Below are 14,582 nucleotides of genomic sequence, written 5' to 3' on the forward strand. Positions count from 1 at the left end.
CTTGGCTCCAGCTGGATGATGGAGCAAACTGTCCTCAAGTGTACTTTAATAAAGTCATCAGTGGAAGCAGAATTATTGGAGCTTTATATGCATTGGAGTCTGCACACTGTCCTTTCTGCAAGTGTTAAAACCTGTCATCCTCTAATAAATGTCCTTTCCTGTGAAACCTCCCCTGATGGTGGCTTTCTGAGCGGCGTCGTCGGTGTTGGTGGATGGATCAGGGCGTAACTTTTGGACTGTTTTCATTTCATTAACATAATGGAGTCCTCTGCTAAATATACACTGCGGGGACAAGGTTGCAGTTCTTAAGTGTTATTGTGTGCCCAAAGTACAATTCCTGTCTTCAGCCCTTTGATCATTACCGTAGCTTCTTCATCTTGAACCTATACTTTTAAGTCAGCGGCACAGATGTCACCTTTAGACACAGTGACATTCATGGTCCTCAGGGGATGTATTCTCCTGATTTCAAGTCTAAATACGTGACACCATGCCAATCAGCCTCATCTGAATGAATTGCTTATCAGTAATCACGCTAAGCTAAGACAGTGCATATGGTTAACATCACCTGCTGACCCTCAGCGTGTTAGCATTGTCAGTGTGAGCGTGTTAGCATGGCTGGAGACTCTTACTCTTGTTTTTATTGATTAGTCATTGACACATTCTAATAATGATGAAATGACTGAGAGGCACATCACCACATGACCATTAGTCATTCTCATCAATCACAGTTTCACTCAACTAAAGCGCTGGGATGTGCAGAAAAGAGCTTTCACAGGCACAACAATGGACATCTATCAACCTGCTGTCGGTCAGGAACACTCACATTTTGCCCCCTCAAACATCCTCTGGTGTTCGCAGTGTGTGAGGGCTGTTCAGGTGAGTTTATGACATTTTTCATTGTCCCTGAACATCGTGCCGTTTCGTGTCACAGGGATGGGTGGAGAGAGGATCCTTGAGATCACTCACAACATCACAGGAGTCCTGGGAGAGAACGTCTACCTGAGCTGTAGTTATCTGGGCGACAGTGAGATCCAGAGCGCCGAGTGGAAACGCCAGATTAACTCCAAGATCACATCCAAGCGACTGGCCGGATTTTTTAACGGCAAACCATTTAGCCGCGATAACATCTCAAAGCCAGCCTCTCTCACCAACCTCACAGTTGAGATGAAAGTGTCCAGTGTTGAAGCGGAGGGAGAATACATCTGTGAGTTTGAATCAGAGGAAGACCAGTATTCTGACCGCGTATATCTCACTGTAGTAGGTAAGCCAATGGATGATTTTCTTTCATTCACCACGATGAGAAGTCATGAGCCTCATGGGATTGCCGTAATTGAAAATACATCGAAAAGATCATAACTGCTGCACCACCATCCTGATTTGAATAACTTGGCGATAATCCATCTTTGACACAAGAAGATTGACAAGCGTACAACGTTCCTTCACAGCTCGGCCTGATATTCAGATGCTGGTGAAAGCAGAGACCATAAACGGCTCTCACTACCAGTCGGTGTCATGCTCTGCGGTCGGCGGGCGGCCTCCGCCTCAGATAAGCTGGTTGGTCGCCGGCCAACCTCCTTCAGATGACACTTTTGCTGCCGGCTTGAGTGAAACCATTCACTCAAACGGAACCTCCACCCTGAGCAGCATCCTCCGCTTCCCCACCCACCTGCAGGACGAGGACAGCGTGACTTGCGTGGTCCAACACCCGACCCTGCCAGACCCCAAAGTCACCACGATGAGGGTGGAGACCTACAGTAAGCCAACACACTCACAGCTGACTGTGGTGTTTCTTCGTTTGTGTTGTCTGAATGGGGGCGTGTTGTGCTGCATTCACCAGTTTTTTGTAATTGTTCATCATGACTCAGCATCTCACGACGACAATAACATTCTCCTGCTGATTTTTCACGCCGGCCGTTCCTTCCCACCCTGCTCCACGTACACGGTGACAGACCATAAATCACATTGTACAATGCAACGCATTCATGTGGGAATGCACTTTTTTCACTGACGTTGAGCATATGGAACACCACAATGCAGCAATAAGCCAGTAAATAATTAATAACAGCAGCGTGCAATTTGGTGACTACATTTCTCCTGTTCAATTTCTTTTTAATCAAAAACCATTTGCTCACAAACTGCCGACATGTGAGTAAAACAGTTTGGTTGAGTGGTGAAACCAACTATTTTTCAACTTCAATAAAGTTCTTATACAGTGTGAATGAGGTATGCAATGGATCTGAAGTCACTCAAGATTCTAGAAATCCAGGACAGTTACTGTATTTAGTCAACGTTTCGTCCATTGGTTTGACGTTTATGAGGTAAAAAGACACAGTAAGCAATCCTATGGAGTTGGTAGGGACCAAAAACAGAGCTGAAAGGGAATAAATACAGGACCAGGAATCTGACTGAATGCTAATGTTGCTCCATGTATGCTGAATACTGCCCCCAAGTGGGCCGAAACATTAGACAATATTTACATAAAAGTACTTATGTAAGTAATTCAATTAAACTTCCTTTAAGAAGAACACAAGTTGTGCAAAACTTAAGTCACATGCTACCCAAGAAAAAAACACTCAGACATGTAGTTTTGTTTCCCACCAACTGACCTAGCAATGTGCAAGTTCACACGCCGCATGTAGGCTACGGCCCCCATGGTACTCGCGCTGCCTCCAGCACAGAACAGACAAAACAGGTCAAACAACAACAACAAACCAAGTCAACGCTCCTCTGTGGTGCAGCCTCATGCCGCTTGCTAGGACCACCGTAATTTGGCCATCAAGATTTGAATACTGTCATTTTTCAAGGGAACCACGGGCAACTTTGGCGAGCCTGCGCGATGTAAAGATCCCATTAGCACAAACCAGGCCAGCCAGCTCATTTGTCCGTGATACAGTCACACCCCGCTGAAGCGCTGCAGCTTCGCTAATTGTCCAGCTGCAGTGCTTAAATTCACACTGAACTGTGCGTGTCAACAGATGAAATGTATAAAGCCAAAGTGCTTTAATTAAACTCACTTTAATCACACATATCCTTCCTCCAACACCCAAACTTAGTTCTCTTACTCGTTAGGGATGGCAGGATATTGTACGACACCCCAACTTTTATGTATTTGATAATATACTCTGATCTCTGCTAATTCCCTGCATTAAAGCCTGTGGTGCTCTCAGCTTCGGTCGGACAGCAGCTGGGCCAGACATCTGCTCTCAGCTGTAGCCAGGCCAACAGATGGGACAGGTGATAAGCCTAAGTCAGCATTTTCCAAAACCTGAGCAGAAGCCCCTCACGGCTTGTGTTTTGCTCATCCGGCCCCGGCTTCCTATTTAAACAAAAACACCCTGAGCCTTGCCTTGATATCTGACTTTTAGATTTGCTGGAGAAAAAAACAACAACATCAGACCTCGAGAAAGAATAACTCCTCTCGCCTTTCTCCCCGCTCTTTTAGCGAGGCCGAATGTGAGCATTAAAGCAGAGATGGTACAACAAGGAGGAAGTGAGTTCTGGGTGGTCTCGTGCATCTCATCTGGAGGCAGACCTGACGCTGACATCGCCATGGCTTTGAACAGCGACAAAGAGGTGCAGAGAGAGGACAACACAGACTCAGACGTGCAGACCAGCTCAGTTGTCCTCCCTGCAGCAGTGTATGAGGGCCGTAATGTCACTTGTGTGTTTGACCACCCCAAATTTACACACCAAGTGTCCCGAGTCTTAACATTGCCGTCTTTATGTGAGTATTAGCAATGTTTCACCTTAAAAAAAAAACATGAGGTAGACGTCACAGAAAAACAAAGTCGTGTTTTAATATTTTGCAGATTTGTCTGGAGTTCAGTTGTTGTACTCGGAGCTGGGAAGCAACAGTGAGGACCTGCAAGGCACTCCAGCTTTAGAGGTGCAGGAAGGACAGAGAGACACCGTCATCAGCCTGCAGGTCACTGGGAATGTGCCACATTACAACGTTACCTGCATAAAGTAAGACACATTTGGTATTGTAAAAGAATCTGCCAACTTTTGGCCTGTAATTGCTTTTATTATTTTCTTGATTTTGCTTTTGTCACGATCGTCCTGAGAATAATACGTAAAAACACATGGACAGAAACAGTTAACATCAACACTTCTGAGTGAAATGATACGTACGCCGTGGAGGATGTGGTAGCACGTTTGATGGCACCAAACCACAAGTGATAGACGGCAGGAATCAGATTTAGACACGTTTCCTGATTGAAATAACAGTCTGAAACATGGATTCCTCTTCGTATTCTCACTTGTGTTTCCGTCTAGAGATGACGGGCCCTTGCCTGACCGTGTGGAGCTGGTTGGCAGCAGCCTCACAGTTCAGGGTCCTGTGGAGCATCACCACGGCGGCCTGTATGAATGCTTCTTCTCCTATCACCATATTAAAACAACGGTGAACTTTACTGTCACGGTTAAACCTCGAGTTATACAGCCCGGTAAGGGAAACTGCTTCCATTGTACTTCTCTTAAGACTTTCACAGCTACATTTGCAATTTTCTGCTGCGTGTGACTGAAATATTGTCATGGAACATTCTCTCCTCTCAGTTCCTCCGACAATTCGAGTCGATTTGCAGACTGAAGACGGACACGGGGTGATTGAGTGCTCAGCAGCTGATGCTGTTCCTGCAGCCAACATGTCCTGGCTTCTACCAGAGGGTGTGTCTGGAGTCTCTTGGTTCAATTTCACTTCTCATAATGGAAGCCACTCTGTCAGGGGAGTTTTACTCCTCCCTGCCTGCTCGCCTTGGGAGCTCACTGCGGAGTGTGTGATAAATCACCCAGCGTTTGAGGAGCCGGAGAACAGAAGCATTACCCTCCCTCTTTGCGGTATGTTCAACAAATCAAGCGGTGGATAATTGTATCTGAGTAGCGGGCATCTCTGGCCGTACAAGCGCCATAGATTTGTTGTTTTTTTTTAATCAAAAGAAACCCCTATTTTCAACTCCTCTTTCCCACGCAGCCCGCCCTGAAATCACCATCAACTCCAGCACCGAGTGGAAAGACGGCGAGGGGTTCACAAAGGTGGACTGCTCTGTGGACAGCGCTGCCCCTGCGGCCATCATAAGCTGGCACGTTGGAAACGTCGACAGCAGCATCAGTTATGTGTCCGAGACCGAAGTCCGGGCCGATGGTTCGGTCTCGGCCCGGAGCTCTGCGCATGTCTTGTCATCTTTGTATTCCGGTCAGAATTTGACCTGCACAGTTGAGCATCCAAGCCTGGAAGCACCAGAAAAAAGAACAATACGCATTCTTGTGCAGAGTACGTTGTTTCTGTCTTTGCCATATTTCTGTGTGTGACTCACACAAAACTCATGCAGCTGCTCATTCCCTTCCTGTCGCCCCTTGTTTTCTTTTTCAGAAGCCCCTCTGATGAGCGTGTCTCTGGTGAGACAGCAGGACTCTCCTCTGTGGCTGGCAGTGTGTGACTGCAGAGGGGAGGGTGTCGGGGCTGACCTCGCCTGGGTCCTTCCCGAAAATGCCAAAGGCCAAACCTCCCTGCACTCAGAGTATGAGGGCTTCGTCAATAAAGCCAAACTGACTTATCCGTTTCCTCTGGCCGTTCACGAGGGCCAGGACCTGACCTGTGTGGGTCGTTTGGAACATGGAGTCACAGAGAAAAAGAGCATTCATGTCCCCAGATACTGTGAGTTTAGAAACAATACTCATGCGAGCACCTATCCAATCACTTTAAATGTCGTAATTTACACAAATGCATCCGGCGATCCAAAGACGTCGTGGTTAAAAGGACTTTTTCCGCAGATATCTCCTTTGTGAGAGTCCTAAACCACACGACTCCTCTGCAAAGCCGCTACGGTGGTGAAATCCTCACACACAGACTGACTCTCCAGGAAAATCATCACATTCAGAGAGTGCTGCTCCGAGTCGTAGGCAACGTGCCAGAGTACAACCTCATCTGTAAAAGGTGACGAATCCTCTGTTATCTTCCGCCTTACGAGGATGCAGCTGTACGCACGGCGTACTGCACAAAATTAAATGCTCGCCCGATTTCAAGGAGCTATTACACACAGATTTAACCATTACCAGCCTGGAAATGTCAACTGGATTGTTTCCACAACACGGATATGACCCTGCAATACATGAAATGGAGAGTTTGGAGTAGATTCTATAATCCCATGAACTCACTGTGGGTACTGTAGTTTATTTTGGGTGAATTTGACACGCACCTTGTTGTAAATGTGGATAAATCTGCAGCTAAACATAGCTCAAAACTAATGCACTTGTATTTATATTGTGTGTAAGCGAGAGAGGAAATTAACACATGAAACAAAGAGAATAAAACTTCATATTTTGGTGCAAACTTGAACATGTATGTAAATGGAGGAACAGATGAGGAGAAAACCGAGTAAAAAGTCAGAAACATTTGTGAGATGGACTAACACATTGTTGGTTACTGTCTTTACGAGTGATTTGTTCCCAATAGAAACAAAATAAAAACACTCCTTCAAAGACAAATTCAGTTAAAAGTCACTGGTGTTTCAGGAGCGACGGCTCGCTTGTCCACATGGACGGGGTCGCAATGGTCTTCCAGTCAGAGCTCACAGAGCGGGATGAAGGCCTGTACAGCTGCCGGGCGTCCTTCTATCACCACTCAGCCACGGTCAACATTCAAGTGGAGGTCACGAGCGAGGACAAGCAGCTGGGTGAGTGTGGACCCTGTTGTGTTTTCCATCTGATATCAGAGTGACTTTCTAATCATATCAACATTTTGAGGCATTCACAATGAAGTTTTCTGGGACTTTTGCTTAGAATCTCTGGCTTAGACAACTGTGTCCATGTCTATGTCTTTCAGCACTTGCCGCCATGATCTGCATTTCTTCGGCCTCGGCCCTCATCCTCATCCTCGCCGTCACCCTCTGGCTGTGCTGGTGAGTTAAGTGCCTGCACGGTTAAGCAGCTCAGCAGGAGATGTGTAGACAGGCAAGTGAGGGCAACGCTGCCGGTAGCATAAAACACGAGACAAACAGGATGCGCGGATCGTTAACCCAACTAACCCAAAACCCCATGTATCGGGCTGTTATTCACAAACAGGAAGCAGTGTGGCAGAAGCAGACATGTGCCTCTGTCACCGCAGCCCTGCGTGTAGACAGGTAGAACGTTGCAGACAAACAGGTTTATCTTCCAGTTTCCTGCTCTGGCTTTTAGAAGCGTGACGTCTGGCACGTCTCTGCAGTAGACTGCTGTTTGTTGGCCCGTTATCATCGACGCCGCATCTGCAAACGTGGAGTTAAAAGGTTCAAAGTCCACGACTTCGGAAGTGATTAGAATAATGAAATCCGAGCTGCCGTTCAACCATTAGAAAGAATCCACAAATCCATCTCTTAATCGTACTGCAGTTGGAAGACATCCGCGAGCCACTCGTCTTTTACAACTGATGTGGGATATCTGTCACAGAAGAACTGTTTAATGGCTTCTGCCTGCAGAAGTTTCCACATTTTTTCGCATTCGCTGCCAAATCTAACTTCTCTCAAGAATGTTTGTCTGGATCAGATCAGGCCCCGCTGTGACCAACGCTGCACTGTGCAGCACAACAGCGGTTCAGACGCTGCTTGAATAGGCCATGCGGGCTCGCTGGTCAGAACATTTGGTCAAGGTGCCATTGGTTGACGGAGCCTCGGTCCCCTTATCCCTGGCTCCTGTGGGAGGGTCCTGTCAGGCTAATTTAGGAAGGTCAGTCACACAGCGTACAACCAGCGTATACAAGAAAACATGACTCCCCGAGAGAAAAGCTATTTTGGAACCAACGCCCCCCCCCCATCTCCCTCGCAGCCTCCTCTCTAGGACTGGGACACTTTTTTCCCGGCTGCAGGCCTTCATTGCGTTGACGTCTCTGGGGTCATGATGTACAAAGCGGAGCTGCTGCTTCTGACACGAGAGATCAGTGACGAGGACTCGGATCAGCGCTCCACGTCTCCATTGATATTCCTGGAGCATAATGCATTCCCACCTGCAACTTCCCCATTCGAACACAACTCTGTGTGTCAGATTAAGTCACAGTGCCATCTAGTGGTGATGTTCAGCCCTACAAGCTCCTAGAAAGAAAGAAATCCTTCAAAACAGATTCACGTGAGTCACACAATCTTTTTGGTTTTGTTTTACAGCAAAAGACAAAACAGGTCACAATACAAGGTAAGAGTAAATTCACTTAACGTGCAAGTGTGTTTTTCTTTTAGAAAAATGTTCTTAAATCAGGTTTTTCATTGTAAATTGATATTATTTTTCTGGTTTTGCTCAGTTATGACACATATCTGAAATCCGCAATCTCTCAACTTGTTAACTTCTAACTGTATAATTCAGAAAAAGGAGTCTCTCGCTGGCTTGACAGCTCTAATGCAAGATCCCGGCTCTCCTCAGATGAAGAAACCAGCAGTGACAGAAAGTAAGGAATACGCTCAGATGGTCAATTACTCCATCGTCCTTGACGTTAAGAGTACGGTGTGAAGATTTAAAAAAAAGACTTTGGATTTACACATTCTGTTTTGCATTGTGCACAAACTAGATATGAAGGCTTACGAGAACTGGCAGGATTTATCATTTGTGCATTTTCATGAGTTCAGCATTAGAAGTGAAATAATACTTTTTATGTACTGAAATGCAAGTTATTCTCAACGTTTACTTTCACTGATATGCATTACTGATTTTAAAGCATTACCTTTGCACTTCTTCATCAACTTGAATTTTGTATATTTTATTATGTACATTGCTTTTGTCAATAAAACCGTCCAAATATATATATTTCTTTCTATAATTTGCTATTTTTTTTCAAGTTGTCGCCACATGACTGAACAAAAACACATCTCTAGATATAGAGATAACTGTGACTTTAGCTTCCCACCATCTGCCCTTGTGGTATCTTTGGTGGACTGAATCAGTGAGGACCATCTGCTGTGACAACGTGTCACCTCTATAAATACATTCTCATACAGTTCATTTACCAGACGCAGACACACTCGTCCTCATCTGCCCACAGTGGGATGGATGTAGTGCTGTTACACCCTCTTGTGGCAAATGAAAACAAACACGCGTGCACACGCACACGGTTTTAGTCGGATTTAATTCTTTAACTTTTTCCAGAATTGTCAGGATTTATCAACAACATATTTTTCTTGTAAAAATATTCTGAACATGGTGGCCTGTACATAATGTACTCATGTACAATGATCTCAGCTCCGTCCCAGGCTTCAACATGTAGCAATCTAAAACAATACATTTAGATACAAATGTACAACCGCTGCTTTGGAAAACAGATCCAAGCTTCACATTCACAAACGTACTGCTTAAAAAACAAAAGTATCACTGTATAACAAATACACTGTTTGCATAAAGTCTTTTCGCATCACATTCATCTTTTCTTGTAGACACAAGGCCTCAACTGCAGTCCAAATTTCTTGATATTTTCTGGAGCGTCTCCCGTCTTCAGTAATTCAAAGGAGTAGAAATGAGTATTCTCTGTGTCCTGTAGGAAGAAAGAAATGAATCAAAAACACAAATCACTCATTAAATAGTCACTCGCTAAATGTTTTATATAACGGCCATTGTGTGGTACAGCTAACTTTAATACATTTAAAAAAGTCAGTTTGTTGCCAACAATAAACCAATTTACTGAATAAATCTTTGAGGCTTCCTGCCCACAACGCCATAACCTCAAACTAAAAATTATGAAATGTGCAGCCGTCAGCTGCTTACTCCCTCTTTGAGAAAACCGCCTTTATAAAGGGAAAACGAATAGTCCCAATAACTGTTGTGACAAGAAACCATATTGAATATTTTAAAAGTCATCTGTAAAAAATGTGCTACACATTTTGACCGATGGATTTCCATGAAACTCTTTTGGTTTAAAGTCATGATTTTTCACCAAATTACCATGACCAAACATTTTGTGGAAGCTGAATGTAACCATGAACAAATGCAGTATGAACTAACAATGAGAATTCCAAAGCATATAGTATATCTTAAATGACACAAAGGGATGAGAGACAATAGTGATTAAAAAAATGAACATCTATATAGACGGAGTGTATGCCTGCTTATATTTTGAGTGCCTTTCTTTAAAATAATATATTGATTCTTTCAAACACGGCGTAAGTAAACGTCATGAACACATAAAAATAACACATTTCCATAACTTTTCCAAAACCTTTAGGATTTTTTATTTTTTACTTTTCTAGGCCTGAAAATAACCATTTAAAAATTCCAAGACTTTTTCCAGGTTTTCCATGACACTAAGAACTCTGAAAAGTGTATCATCTGGGTTCTCATAATTGGAGTATGAGCGTACCATTTCATTTGATATACATGCATTAACTTGGTTTATATAAAAAGAGAGAGTAGCCAAATAAGGACGTGTTTCCTTGTCCTTGATGTCCCTAGTTTTTTTTCTCACCTTGGCCACCATTTTGAATCCCAGACCTCCTAGTGCCGAGACAAAGTTCCGCACGTTCTCGAACCTGCTCGCCACTTCCGCTATCTTCAGGACCCCCCTACAATAATGGTGCAAATCAGTTATCCAGACATGTACGACAGACACAAACACACACACATCTTCTGTGCCTTATCAGTGTGTGTGACATGTTTTACCCCTTCTTTAACACTCGATTGGCCTCTGCTAGAAAATCTGCCAAGTTGGTTCCCATGAGAGAAAGGCAGAACACGGCGATGTCCACCGAGCCGTCCTGGAGCGGGACCTGCGCGATGAAAATGCGTTGTGTTTTCTAACAATCGTAAGGACTGTCAGTGGATGGGCATGCAGAAAACAGCGGCGCACTCACGTCGGCCATGTCACAGACGGTGACGAGTTTGCAGGTCGCTGCCAAGTCGAAGCTGTGCACTTTGTTCTTCACGCTGCACGCTATTTTACAGTCGCCACACCCAAAGTCTGCCACCACCAGAGAAGGTGGTCTGAAAAAAAGGGCACAATTGATGCGTTTATAGCATATTAGTGTATATATATATATATTAAAAGTCAAAACTGTTGATGCTCTCCCAAACTGCTGACACCAACAAAGCCGTGTTCTCACAGCAGCCAAATGAAGCATCACTTCAACACACACAGTGCAGCATCCTCTCCTGCATTACTCTTCGTTGACACCGAGTCTTCAGCAGAGTGGTGGAAGGTATTTACTGTGTACAGCAGATTACTGATGTAGATAATGGGAGTTTCCCAACAAGACAAGGACATTGAATTGTTTTTCCTGTTGTGATGGTGTAGAGTGGCGGCCCTGTTAATGTTTTCAGAAAAAAATGGACTAAAGAGGTGCGGTTTTGATCAGAGGACCTGAATCTAAAGCATGTGGTGAATCAAATTCAAAAATAAAGATACAGAATCTCCTGTATTTGAAAACCACTCAGATATTACATATTTAAAATCCCTTTCATTTCAGTTAGTGTTTGGTTGTCCAACAAACTTCAATGGAAGTGGGCAAGCCATGGGATTTTTTTTTTTCAAAAAGGGCAGCTCACAATCAGAAATATGTGTTGACTCTGCAAAATGTGCAACAAAAAAAAACTCAGCACATTGGCCCACTTGTTATCTCTTTGTAGTTATTGAAGAAAACTTTGAGATTCAGTCGAAAGCAACAAAAAGCCAATAAAAGTACTTTCTGATCTGAGGTTATTTTACTATTCGCACTGTTCTCAAAGGCCAAGAAAGAAAGTCCCTGTCCAAATTTCAAAACAAGTGTGATTTGAAAGAGAACTTCAATAAAATCCACAATGTTGACAACAGGAAAATGAACACATTAATTAAAATATCTCACTTTTGTCGAATGTAAGAGATGATGGCGTCCACCGGGTTGGCGGGCCACCTCTGAACCTGCGCCGTGTATCCTCTGTGGTAGATCTCGAAGGCCTCAGGGTCCTGTTTGAACATGCGCTTCGCCTCGCCGCTGGACGTGCTGTACAGAACTTCATTAATGTACCGGAAACGGGCCGAGTCCAGCTGCAGCTCCATGCGGGACCTCAGGGAGGAGGAGCGGTCCGGTTTCACCTCTTCCTCTGGGGCCGCAGGCTCCACTTTCGTCTCCGCGGGACTCTCCCGTTGGACTGCTTCCTGTCTGTTGAGCAATTTCCGGAGCTTCTCTCTTTTCAGAATCTGTTCCCTGCTCAGCTCGAGTTTCGGACTTTTCACGGGTGACTGGTGCTGCTCACCTGCGTTCTCCACTTTAGGTACATCTGCTTTCTGTTTTGGTGCATCAGCAGAAGATTCAGTTGCGTCTTTTCTCACTTTAACAACAATGCGCTGCTTTTCCTCTTCGAGCGTCTGTGTGTCTGTTGTAACGGATATGTCGGTGTTCTCTTCAGCCTTTTTCATTTTCTGGGGTTTACTTTGCTTTTCCTTTTTCTTGGCTGGTTTCTGGTTGTTGTTGTTTCTGTTGTTGCTATATGAATCTATTTTGACTTCTTTCTTTGGCTCGTGCTGCTCTGCAGATTCTGCTTTATTGATTTTCTTCTCTGGCTCATTCTGACTGAATTTATTTTTACATTTCCTCTTGTTCTTCATTTTGTTTTTCCACTGTTTTCTGCTCAGCACCTCTGTGTCCTCTGGTTTGGATTTGATAATTCCGTTATTCGTTATTTTGCTCACAGATGGGGTTTTTAACTTCAAAGGCGCTTAAGGGAGAAGAAAAAAAAACATTTGGACCTTATGTCATCGTTAAGTGCTGTGAACATCAACATTGTTGTTCATCAATTAATACTTCTCAACACTTTGAAATGTTAATAAATTAATGAAATGCAAGCCCTTAAGTACTTAGTTACTCACCAATTGTGTTGTCTTTCTTCCTCTTTTTTGTTGCAAGTGTCTCTCCATTAACGGTCTGGTCCAAGTCTCCATCATCTTGCTGCGCTTCTGTTGTTGTTGGCGCTCTCTTTCGCTTTTTCTTCTTCTTCTTTTTCTTGGTGGGTGACGGGACCACTTCTGCCTCACTGTCGCTGTCCTCCTGATGATCGTCGTTCTTCCACTCTGGTACAGAGCCCAGTGTCTGCAGGGTTCGCAGCAGGCTCTTCTTTCCAACCACCTGGGTCTGATCCGGGGATACATTCAGAGAATACAATAAGTCCTTCAACTGAAACGTGCAACCCCATGTTGAAGACTGTCCAATATAGAAAGTGCCACTTTTTCTTTATAGATGTGGAAAACCACATATTTCATGGATTATTGTGCTGAAAATTACCTTTTGGATTTTCTGGTGTTTTTTATTTGTCTTTTTTTATTTTTTTTAAAGAAATAGCGAAGAAGTAATTTAAACCTTTTATGATGCCTGAATTGGATGGGAAAGGACATTTAAAGTTGTTGTGCGTGTTCATACTTGTGTATCTTTGTTAGTCTTTTATTCAATTACCTAACTTTTTCTTGTTTTCCAATATAACTTCAGCACATATTTCCCCGCTTGACTGTCTCCCAGAAGAGAAATCATTAAAAACAAATCCAAAACAAGCTACATAAAATCAGCTGTTACATTTCCTGACTATCATCTGACCTTTTTTTTTTTTTAATGGTTTCACCATCTGTTGCTATGCATGTTGGACTTAAGACACGTCATTAAGGCATTCACAAGTACAGATCGTATCAAAGTACCGGTTACCCCCTCGACGTGACACTGCACGCACATGTACCTTGGTGCTGCTGCTCGCCTTCTGGGTGCTCCCGGTCACAGTCTTGCTCAGCACCTGAGCGTCTTGTTCGTCACTCCAGTCGTCATCCTCATTAAACATGTTTCCCGCTGGAAGAAACACACGTACGAACATAACTCTTAAATGAAGACGAGAAACAACCCTGCTAACGCCTCTTCTCTAACTCGCGCTAACTCGGCTAATTCAATAACTCACCACTTTGTCTCGAGGCAGAAGCTCTTTTACTCGTCACACGGCTCGTTTCGTTGAAGGCGCTGTTTGTAAGGAGAGGCTTGTTTTAATAAACACGTAAATGTGTCCAATAGCTGTAGAATGAAATCGTGTCAAAAGCAAAAGCCACGTTGGTTTGTCTCATGTGCGTTAAGGAAGCTAAACACAACTACAGGCGCAGGTGGATGACGTAGGCACACCACAGATTTGTGGGATGTTAAGTTCTGAGAAACAATAGATCATAGATGACCTACATGTTCTGCTCTTATTTAATAAGTTTTACGAGGATATTTGTATCACTAACAGTCATTATTATCATCATTAGTATTTTTTTTTTAATAAATTCATTGATATGTTAATTAAGTATTGTTTGATATGTGTACTCTTTCCTATCCAATATATCATTTGTTTAAACATGCTGAGGTAGGTAGAATTAGGTTTACACACATACACAAGGACTATGTATTAGTATTTCAGTGCATAATGGTCGTTATAATTATATTATAGTAATATTAGTGCCGCAAAAGTAAAGTTTCATAAATACGAAATAGTAATTTACCATAGATACTTTATAAAGTGTATGTGTTAAAGCTAAAGAGCTGTACAGTATAACACGAGAATGAACTGTACAACAAATTGACCAAAGAGCAACAGTAAATATGCAATAATTCACAGTATGAAGAATATGTACAAGGTTTGTGTGTTTTATCCAA

General features: G+C 43.5%; 2 protein-coding genes across 2 annotated transcripts; one reads left to right on the forward strand and one right to left on the reverse strand.

The window, feature by feature from the left end:
• The first annotated feature begins 3,413 nt into the window (after window positions 1-3,413).
• Window positions 3,414-8,635, forward strand: si:ch211-149e23.4 (uncharacterized). The gene is made up of 11 exons (XM_068585582.1): window positions 3,414-3,724; window positions 3,810-3,966; window positions 4,276-4,445; window positions 4,555-4,836; window positions 4,970-5,269; window positions 5,369-5,653; window positions 5,770-5,932; window positions 6,511-6,671; window positions 6,821-6,896; window positions 8,130-8,157; window positions 8,326-8,635. The coding sequence occupies exons 1-11, from the start codon at window positions 3,472-3,474 to the stop codon at window positions 8,467-8,469; spliced, it is 2,019 nt and encodes a 672-aa protein (XP_068441683.1). The 5' UTR covers window positions 3,414-3,471; the 3' UTR covers window positions 8,470-8,635.
• Window positions 8,636-8,746: 111 nt separating this feature from the next.
• Window positions 8,747-14,033, reverse strand: rrp8 (ribosomal RNA processing 8). The gene is made up of 8 exons (XM_068584789.1): window positions 13,855-14,033; window positions 13,642-13,748; window positions 12,788-13,049; window positions 11,784-12,636; window positions 10,797-10,926; window positions 10,606-10,712; window positions 10,412-10,508; window positions 8,747-9,484 (listed from the first exon to the last, which is right to left on the reverse strand). The coding sequence occupies exons 2-8, from the start codon at window positions 13,738-13,740 to the stop codon at window positions 9,371-9,373; spliced, it is 1,662 nt and encodes a 553-aa protein (XP_068440890.1). The 5' UTR covers window positions 13,741-13,748; window positions 13,855-14,033; the 3' UTR covers window positions 8,747-9,370.
• Between the last annotated feature and the right edge of the window lie 549 nt (window positions 14,034-14,582).

The sequence above is a fragment of the Clinocottus analis genome, unplaced genomic scaffold, assembly GCF_023055335.1.
Source record: "Clinocottus analis isolate CAN_PGR_092001 unplaced genomic scaffold, fCliAna1.0.p SCAF_2, whole genome shotgun sequence".
Classification (NCBI taxonomy): Eukaryota; Metazoa; Chordata; class Actinopteri; order Perciformes; family Cottidae; genus Clinocottus; species Clinocottus analis.